This window comes from Bison bison, unplaced genomic scaffold (genome assembly GCF_000754665.1).
Source record: "Bison bison bison isolate TAMUID 2011002044 unplaced genomic scaffold, Bison_UMD1.0 scf7180017864366, whole genome shotgun sequence".
Lineage (NCBI taxonomy): Eukaryota > Metazoa > Chordata > Mammalia > Artiodactyla > Bovidae > Bison > Bison bison.
Window position 1 is genome coordinate 2888635 of NW_011494938.1, and position 10008 is coordinate 2898642.

Genomic DNA, 10008 nt, shown 5'->3' on the forward strand with positions numbered 1-10008 from the left:
GATCTTAGTTTTCTGAGTGTTGAGCTTTAAGCCAACTTTTTCACTCCTCTTTCACTTTCATCAAGAGACTCTTTAGTTCTTCACTTTCTGCCATAAGGGTGGTGTCATCTGCATATCTGAGGTTATTGATATTTCTCCCAGCAGTCTTGATTCCAGCTTGTGCTTCCTCCAGCCCAGCGTTTCTCATGATGTACTCTGCATATGTTAAATAAGCAGGGTGACAAAATACAGCCTTGACATACTGCTTTTCCTATTTGGAACCAGTCTGTTGTTTCATGTCCACTTCTAACTGTTGCTTCCTGACAGGCATATAGGTTTCTCAAGAGGCAGGTCAGGTGGTCTGGTATTCCCATCTCTTTCAGAATGTTCCACAGTTTATTGTGATCCACACAGTCAAAGGCTTTGGCATAGTCAATAAAGCAGAAATAGATGTTTTTCTGGAACTCTCTAGCTTTTTCGATGATCCAGCAGATGTTGGCAATTTGATCTCTGGTTCCTCTGCCTTTTCTAAAATCAGCTTGAACATCTGGAAGTTCACAGTCCACATATTGCTGAAGCCTGGGTTGGAGAATTTTATGATGGTTCATCCTTAAATACCACAGCTTTCCTAAGAATAAGGATATGCTTTTCATATAGCCATTACCATCATAATGGTACCTTAGACAATCAGTGGCTTCCCTGATAGCTCGGTTGGTAAAGAATCCTTCTGCAATGCAGGAGACCCCTGTTTGATTCTTGGGTTGGGAAGATCCACTGGAGAAGGGATAGGCTACGCACTCCAGTGTTCTTGGGCTTCCCTTGTGGGTCAGCTGGTAAAGAATCCTCCTGCATTGCAGGAGACCTGGGTTCGATCCCTGGGTTGGGATGATCCCGTGGAGAAGGGAAAGGCTACCCACTCCAGTATTCTGGCCTGGAGAATTCCATGGACTGTATAGCCCGTGGGGTCAGAGAGTTGGACACGACTGAGCAACTTTCGCTTTTACTTTTCAGACAGTCAGTACTTCTATTATTTAATATCCTGTCTATAATTCAGTTTCTCCAGTTTTTCCTAAGATGACTTTTATAGCAATTTTTATCTATTATAAAATGAAACTTCACATATTGCATTTGGTTGTCTGTCTTCAATCTGAAGTCTTCCTTCCACTAATTTTTGATACTTTTTGAAGAGCCCAGACCAGTAGAGTTTTATTTTACACTTTCACCTTGGCCAGCTCATTCTAAGGATCAAAGGAGATAGCTATCTTATTTCTTGTAGTTTATTATTGTCTAATTATTTTTAGAATAAAACTTGTTATTTGTATTTTGTGTTGTCTTTAAATTAGGTTTTTAGGTATTATTTAGAGCTTTCTTCCTGAATTATTGTCATCCAGTAGTATTTAAGAGCTTGATGATGATAGTGTCCATTTGGTTGTTGAGTTTCACCAAGACAGTCTCATTTGTTTAGGCTGCTAATAGAATATTGGTATACATAGGGTACAATTAAAATGATTAATTTCAGACTTGGTGGCATGTAATGAATATCGGGTTTACCTTAGAAAAGACTCAGCATAAGCAATTCAAATGAAATTCCCTGGACTGAATTAATATTTTCAAAGGACTCAATTTTGACAAGAGTGTCAGAGTAATCTCATGGTTACTTATATACTTAAATTAGGTCTTTAGATTCTGACATTTTTAATTAGCTGGGCACAAGACTGTTACAGTATTTTCTAACAGCCTTTATAATAAAGCAAAGTTGGTAGGTCTTTAAAAATAGCCATAAAGGGATTTAATTTTCTTAAAATGATTCTTAAGTTTTAATGGTAAAACGTGCTCTTTTAGATTAGAAGGAAAAACCTTTCTTGTCGTTTGTAGGAGAAAACCTTTTCCTTTAATAGATTTTTTGGTTATATATACGAATTGTACATGGGTTTCATTCCTTTCATTTTAAAAACTTTTTAATTGGAATATAGTTTATGTATAATATTATGTTAGCTTCAGGTGTACTACATAGTGAATTGACTTTGCATACATTGTGAAATGATCACCATAATAAATCTAGTAACCATCAGTCCCTTACAAAGTTATTATAATATTACTGACCACACACTTTATGCTGTGTATTACACCCCCTGGCTTATTTATTTTATAACTGGAATTTTGTTCCTCTTAATCCCCTTCACCTATTTCACACTCCTCCCCTCCCAACGTCCATTTGTTCTCTGTAACTGTGAGTCTATTTTTGTTTTGTTTTGCTTGTAGGTTTGTATTGTTTTTTTAAATTCCACGTAATACCCTTGAGCTCCATTCCTGTTGTCTCAAACAGCAAGATACTTTTTTTTTGCTGAGCCTTGGGGCATGTGGAATCTTAGTTCCCCGACCATGGATCCAACCTGTACCCCTTACAGTGGAATTACTGAGTCTTAACCACTGGATTGGCAGGGAAGTCCCCAAATTTCATTTTTATGGCTGAATAATATTCTTTATCCATTCATCTGTTGATGGACAATTACGTTGCTTCATTTCCGGAGTGAGGTCATTTCTGAAGCGATGTAAGAGTGGTGCCCAGTGGTTATTTGTATATATAAATCTTTGACTTACTAGAGCTTCAGTAAGTAAATGAGAGCTATTTTCATTTTCAAGCTAATTCTCCTACATGGTCCCTTTTAAAATAAAGTATAAGACTGTATATTTTAAAGCTTCTTGCTGGGCATACTCAAAGATACACAGTATTTCACAGAAGCCCAGGGAGGCTTGTGTTTTTTGTTTATTTGTTTTTGGCTGTGCCTGTGCTGCTTGTAGGATCTTAATTCCCTGACCAGGCCCTGGCAGCGAAAGCACCCAGTTCTAACTACTGGACCAACAGGGAATTTCCAAGGCTTGTATTTTTGAGTACTCCTTGTTCAGCAGGAGATGGTTGTTGTTGTTGTTCAGTTGCTGAGTCGTATCCGATTCTTTGTGACCCCATGGACTGCAGCCCACCAGGCTTCCCTGTCCTTTACCATCTTCCGGAGCTTGGTCAAACTCATGTCCATTGAGTCGGTGATACCATCCAACCATCTCATCCATTGTCGTCTCCTTCTCCTGCCTTCAGTCTTTCCCAGCATCAGGGTCTTTTGTTACGTGTAGGGCTCTTTGCATCAGGTAGCCCAAGTATTGAAGCTTCAACTTCAGCATCAGTCCTTCCAATGAATATTCAGGGTCAATTTCCTTAGGATTGACTGGTTTGATCTTGCACTCCAAGGAACTCTCAAGAGTCTTCTCCAACACTACAGTTCAAAAGCATCAATTCCTGGGTGATCAGCCTTTTTTATGGTCCAGTTCTCACATCCATACTGGTACTTCAGCAAAGATGGTACCTTGTATAAATTTGTCAAGTGTACTGAGTAACATCAAATTATGGTGGAACTAGATAATCAGTTAAACAAGGTCAAAAGATGATACTCATCTATATCAAAGAAAAATAGAGTGTATACCCTTATATTAATTGGGACTTTTTGTTCACTTTTTGTGATTTCAGTTTGATTTGGGATTTTTATATAAGTGTTTGCTTTTTAATGCAGAATCAGATTTACTAAAAGATGCAATTTAGACTTTTAACTAGAAATTATTTTATCTTGCTAGGAGGCTGGTGGAAGTCATCATAAAGTTTCTGTTTCACCCGTTGTCCATGTTCGAGGACTCTGTGAATCTGTGGTGGAAGCAGACCTTGTGGAGGCCCTGGAAAAATTTGGGACAATATGGTAAGGCCAACAGGGACTCGATATAGATTGTGGAAACAGTGCAGAGAGCAGACTTCGTTTTCTTGCTACAAGCCTTTATGCTTAGCCATACAATATATTGTTTGCCTATAACTGTATTTCTTTGAAACCTGAGTCTTTCTGAGATTAATTTTTAATTTTAATTTTTCTGAGGTGAATTTTTGTGGATCATGATCCCATCTCCCTCCTCAACCAGATTGTGTGTAACACCGATTATTGCATCTTTCATCTGATTTTCAAATGAATCCATGATTCCTTCTTAAATACTGTTTTAAGCCATTGAGTTAATTAATTATGCCCTTTATCTTCAGAGTTTCAAGTAGTGGTACTTAAATACTGGGGGGTTTTTGGTTTGTTTTAGTTTGTTTTGAACTATTTATTAATTGGCAATGAAAAGGGGGTAGACTAAAGGGTAGGCATTATTTGCTTAGTGTGAGTTGCTGTGATATCATGAGTGGTCAGTGTTTTATCCTAGCTTATTTTCCTTTTGTGTTTTGTATTCACTCATGCTCTTCCTTTACAGCTGGTGTATACTAAGAATACTGACTTACATGAAAAACGTGATTTGAAAAATGAATCTGCTGCCCAAAATAGACACTTAAAAAAATTCTTTCTAAATTGAAATACGCTTGGCTGTTCTTTTCTTACTATGGATAATATAGAATTTATTACCTTTTTTTCCATTGATGAACACATTTGGGGTTTTTGTTATAGGCAACAGAGACTATACAGACTAAGTCATAATATATAACAGGAGAGAAATTTCATTATATTTGCTGAGATCATTTGACTGCTTCAATTTTATAAAAATTTATGTGGAGTTTTGAGTATTGAAAGAAGATGGTGAGGGAGGGATCAGAGATTCCAGAAGAGAGGAATCATTTCTTCAAAGGAGCATCAGTAGTGTTAGGTGATACCTTCCATCGTGGCATCTTGTTAATTTCTTGGTGACCTCAATGAGAGGTGGATGACTTAGCAAACTTATTACCCTTAACTTATGGACCTCAGAAACCGCTAACATTTTGTTTATGGTTGGAGGTACAAATTGGAAAACCACATGGACATAAATAAAAGTCCATTTCTTGAAATATCACTAATGACTGTATCACTTCTTAGTCATTTGGAATGGATATTGAAAGTTAAGTTTGTCTGGAGAGTTACACTGTATTGGAGCAGACTCCTTAGACGATACTTAGACTTGCATGTTGACATTGATTCACCCAGTCACCACTTCCAGGTGGTGTGTTGTCTCATGGAGTTAATAAAGAGACTCCATGAGACAATGAGGTTATCTCTGGATTTTTATTTTCTTCTGTTCTTATGTATTTAGGGCTTTTTAAGTTATTTTTTTACAGCCAAGAAATACTGAATATTGTCAGGAAACAAGTTGGTGAACAAATGAAGTTGGAAACTTTAGGGAAATAATAACTATATTGATATTTTGATGTCAATTATTACCATGAACTGGATGTTGGGGATTAAAGAAATAGAACTGTTTGTTTAAGGTTGTGATTAATTTGAATTACTTTTGAGTGGCTCGTCAATTTTTAGACTCTATACTGTTTGATATTTAGTCTTATGGTAATGTGTTCCATATGAATTTTATTTAGTTAATTTGCATAGTACATCATTCTGCCCTCAAGATTTGTAGTTATGTGGATAGAAAAATCGTGAAATAATTGGAACAAATTAGTGTATAATTAAGAGTTTAATTGGCATAAATATGTACAATAGGAGTTTCAGTTGTGTGAAATGATCTTGAATAAGATATCTGCTACCAAAGCTGAAAGAAGTTTGAATAGCCTCCTATGAGGGGTAGGTGTTTGCTTCAAAATGTCACATTTATAGAAACTTTCCGTATTTTTTTGTTTGTTGATTTATTTGGTGGTATATGTGAGGGCAAATATAAAGATTATACAGAAACTGCTTGTATTAAAAAGATGAGTCACCAAGTTCAATATATAGTAAGTTTATACTTAAAAACTAGATGTATAGGAAAGAAGTTCAGAAGAAACTGTAAGATGTTAAAAATAAGTCAGGATAATTGCTATTTTTTGTCTTTATTTAATCAAAAGAATATTTAAAAATATATCCTTATAAGTCTCTTCTCCTCCCTTCTTTCTTTCATTAAAGGAAAAAATACTAGGTAGTGATTAGCTATTCCAGTTTGAATTTTAAAACAAAACTTTTGAGACCTGATTTATGTAGTAAATCTCTTGCTTCCTTTTGTTATTATTTAAAAATTAGTAAGCATGTTTTAAGCTATAAGTTGAACATACCTACTCTACCATATTTCTTGTACTTTTTATTTTTTCTCTCTTTGGTCTTCCAGTGTTTCTCATATTGTACTTTGAACTTTTTTTTTTAAATTATGTACCCCAGAATTTAAGTGAATTATAAAATGCCTGTGACATTCTAATTTTCCATTCCCTGTCTTTGTATGATGCTACTTTTCCTGGGTAACCTGTGTAACATTTAACTCTGTGCTTCTAACTTACTGCTTATTGTAGCTATAGAAAGCATTTTTTTTTTCAACTACAAACAGATAAGTCTATTATAATAGGCCAATAAAGAATTAATTTTTTTGAACCTTTTTGATTTTTCTGTGTTTCCAAAGACCCAAAGGACATTATTAACATATTTACTTGGTGATACCACTTGGCTTTAAACCAACTTAGATTTATGAGAGGGAGAATATTTATTATTCTTAAATTTCTTTAGCATAGACCTAATTCTGGTGTTTTCTATTTTTTTGTATACAAAACTTTAGAACCTCAACTAGGAGTTTGAGTTTCTAAAAGGAATGTTTCTCTCCTGAAATTTATATCTTGCATTTATAGTTGGTAAAACTAATCCCAGGCGTTACTGTTTCTGTTTTATTCTTCAGTTTTGAATGATGTGGGCTGAAAGCTAATAAACCTCCTAGACTAACAAGTATTGATTGAATACCTGTCATGTACCAGGCTCTTTGTTTCTAGATGCTGAGGATGTAAAGATGAATGAGGCAAGGCAAACAATTTGTATGCAGGAACTGTAATCTTGACAGCCGTGTTCCCAGTTGTATAAACAAGGAAGCTGAAATTCTTAAGAAATTACATAATTTGCTAGGCTACAGAGTGGTCTGTTTCTTACTAAGAAATGGCTTGCCAGTTTTTGAAGTGTGGTTAGTTCTGGATGCCTGATTGAGAAGCAGTGCTGTCACTGAGTACCTGACCTCATGTTATTTCTCTGGCCTTCTGCTCTTATAAAAAGCACATTGACTATATTTAAAAATATTTTTAACACCCTTGTTTCTGTGAATAGAGGACATGGTTCCCTGTTCTTATCCACGTGTTCTGATTTCTTGCTAACCTCCCTTCATCTCTAGTTTTTTTTTGACACGTACACACTGCTTTATTTGTTTTCGACTGCATCGGATCTTCATTGCTGCACAGGCTTTCTCTAGTTGCAGTGAGTGGGGACTGTTCTCTAGTTGCAGTACACGGGCTTCTCATTGCAGTGGCTTCTCTTGTTATGGAGCACAGGCTCCAGGTCCCCAGGCTTCAATAGTTGTGACTGCTAGATATTTTCTAATGCTGCTTATAAGTGGCAGCCTGAGGAATAAAGTGCATGGGATTATTAGTAACTGATAACAGAATTGTGCTTGAGGAGGGCATGAGGTACATAAAAGCTTTTAATCACAAGAGGACCTTTCAAACATATACCATCTACCCGGTATACCACAATTTATTTGGATAATTTAAGAGTTTACTAACTTTGGGTATAGGTAGTGAAGACTACTAGCCTGTATGATTTGAGACATTTTAAATTAAAGTCTGCTTTTACTTGAGAAAAATGTTAATTAAACTTGCTATATTAAGGTATTCGTTCCCTATCTTCCTTTCAGCTATGTGATGATGATGCCATTTAAACGGCAGGCTCTGGTAGAATTTGAGAACATAGATAGTGCCAAAGAATGTGTGACGTTTGCTGCAGATGAACCTGTGTACATAGCTGGTCAGCAGGCTTTTTTCAACTATTCTACAAGCAAAAGGATCACTCGGCCAGGAAATACTGATGATCCATCAGGAGGCAACAAAGTTCTTCTGCTGTCGATTCAGAATCCTCTTTATCCAATTACAGTGGTATGTATTTTAGTAAGACAGACTAAATTAAAAGTGATTTTGGAATTTGCCTTGGGTGACTAACCTGTAGTTTTCTTCACTGCCATATAAATATTTGAAAATAGTGGGTTTAAAAAAAAAAGAATTATTAAAAGTAACCTTAGTTTTGACTATCACGTTTAATGAACAAAGACATGGTGAGCACTGAAGTTGTAGAAAGGTCAGAAGCACAGTTGTCATAATTAAATAGGCACATTACTTTTATTTACTACCCTCACTGTTAACTCTCTTTCTGATGATAAAGTATAGACAGACTTGTTGGAAATGATTCAAGAAATCTGTCACTCACACGCCAGCACATACACTAAGAGCATCTACTAGGTAGTGACAGAATCCCGTGGTCTAGTAAGATGTACTTATCATTATAAACTGTTTAGAGATAGCTTGTTAAAAACTTCTTTTCTTCACTCTTTAAAAAAATAATGTTAGAATTTTAAAAGGATTCATGTCCTGAACCAGTTGAGTTTTCTACTTTATAATAATAACATGCTGTTTAATAATAAACTAGTGATAAGGACACTTGATTTTTGTAATGAATAAAATGTCATAATAAGAGGAGCTTCATTTAGTATGATTTCTAGTAATAGTATATGATATTTGAACATAAACTTAAAACATTAGGTACTATTTAAATTTAAATAGATATTATGTATCTTTTTATTTTTGTGATCTGTATAGACTTATTAATAAACACCATTAATATATTTACAGTATTTGGTGTTTTGGGAAAAAGAATATAACTAGTACAAGTACTCTGATTTGTTTATTATATCCTTAGTTACCTAATGGTGTTGCTCTCTAATGTAGGTACTCAAAAAATTTGAATGTTGAAGATTTGTTTCTAAGTGGGTATTTAGGGTTCTCTCTTAGATTCATGCATCTTGTTTGGTGAAATTTAACTCTTCATAAATGATCTTCCCTGGGTCTTTTATCTATAGCCATTGTCCTTGAAAAATAAATACTGAGTTGTACTACTCCTACTCTTTAATAAATATTTTTTATGTAATTTAAGTGATTATAATATTAAACATTTCAGAGTCACATTTGGGAAAAAATGTAATTGGTTACAGCTTTGGTTTATTAATTGTATTATCAGAGATTCTTTTAGGTACTTAAAAATTTAAGGATTCATTTAGGAGATTATAAGTAATAATGCTTTTCAAATTTTACATTGGAAGTTCTCTAATATGAGTATATTGTGTAAGTGAAGAAATAGCTTTAGATTTATCAGAGTTTAACAGTTTTTAAAAGTTTAATGCTTAATAGAAATGACATCATGACAGGTTTTTTTTTGTTGTTAAACAGAGTTTAGCTTTATTATATTTCTGAATATAAGATGTGATGAAGTCTTGTTTTCTTTCCTTCCTAGGATGTTTTATATACTGTATGTAATCCTGTTGGAAAAGTGCAGCGTATTGTTATATTCAAGAGAAATGGGATACAAGCAATGGTTGAATATCCTTTATTTGTAAATTTTTTATTGATGTGTATGAATGCTGTGTAATATAGATCTTACTTTTTCCTGCTTAATAATTTTGAGAACAAGTAGTGTTTATTATCCCCCACCATCTAATTGTCTTAGGTTTAAAAACAAAACTGCAGTACCCACAGAGAATTTTACTATTTTTGATAACTTCTACTGTAAAGTAATCCAGTGCTTCATCTTACAGTTTGCTTGCTTTTTTAATGGGGAAAATAACACTGTTTGATTATATGTATACTTGTACCTTTTTGGAATTTATCTCAAATGGACTTTTTTGAATCTCTTTAAAATAGTTTGGAAGTATCAAAACGTTGGAATCAGTAGAATGTTTCTTTCCTTTTTTCATTGAATCTTTTAAATGATCATGGTTTATGTAAGACCTACTCTTCTATATTAAATTTGTTATACAGTGAGTAAAATAAGCAAGCTGTACATATAGTACAATCCCATTAAAAAATAATTTAAAAAAAAACAAAAAACCCTAACCTATGTGTACATGTATATGCATAGAAAAAAGTAGGGATATATAATGGTAATATATATTATATATATTACTCTGGCAAGATATTTTTGCTTTTTTTTATTACCACTTTTGTGGTTTGATTTTTTTTTTTTTTTAAAA

General features: G+C 34.2%; 1 protein-coding gene across 2 annotated transcripts in view; it reads left to right on the forward strand.

Annotated features, from left to right (window-relative positions):
- The window catches only part of HNRNPLL (heterogeneous nuclear ribonucleoprotein L-like), a 39024-nt gene that overhangs the window by 9539 nt on the left and 19477 nt on the right, over positions 1-10008 (forward strand). For both annotated transcript variants that reach the window (XM_010855585.1, XM_010855586.1), the window contains exons 2-4: positions 3604-3722; positions 7627-7864; positions 9273-9358. In XM_010855585.1, the coding sequence (XP_010853887.1) occupies positions 3604-3722; positions 7627-7864; positions 9273-9358 (443 nt within the window). The remainder of the gene's footprint in view (positions 1-3603; positions 3723-7626; positions 7865-9272; positions 9359-10008) is intronic.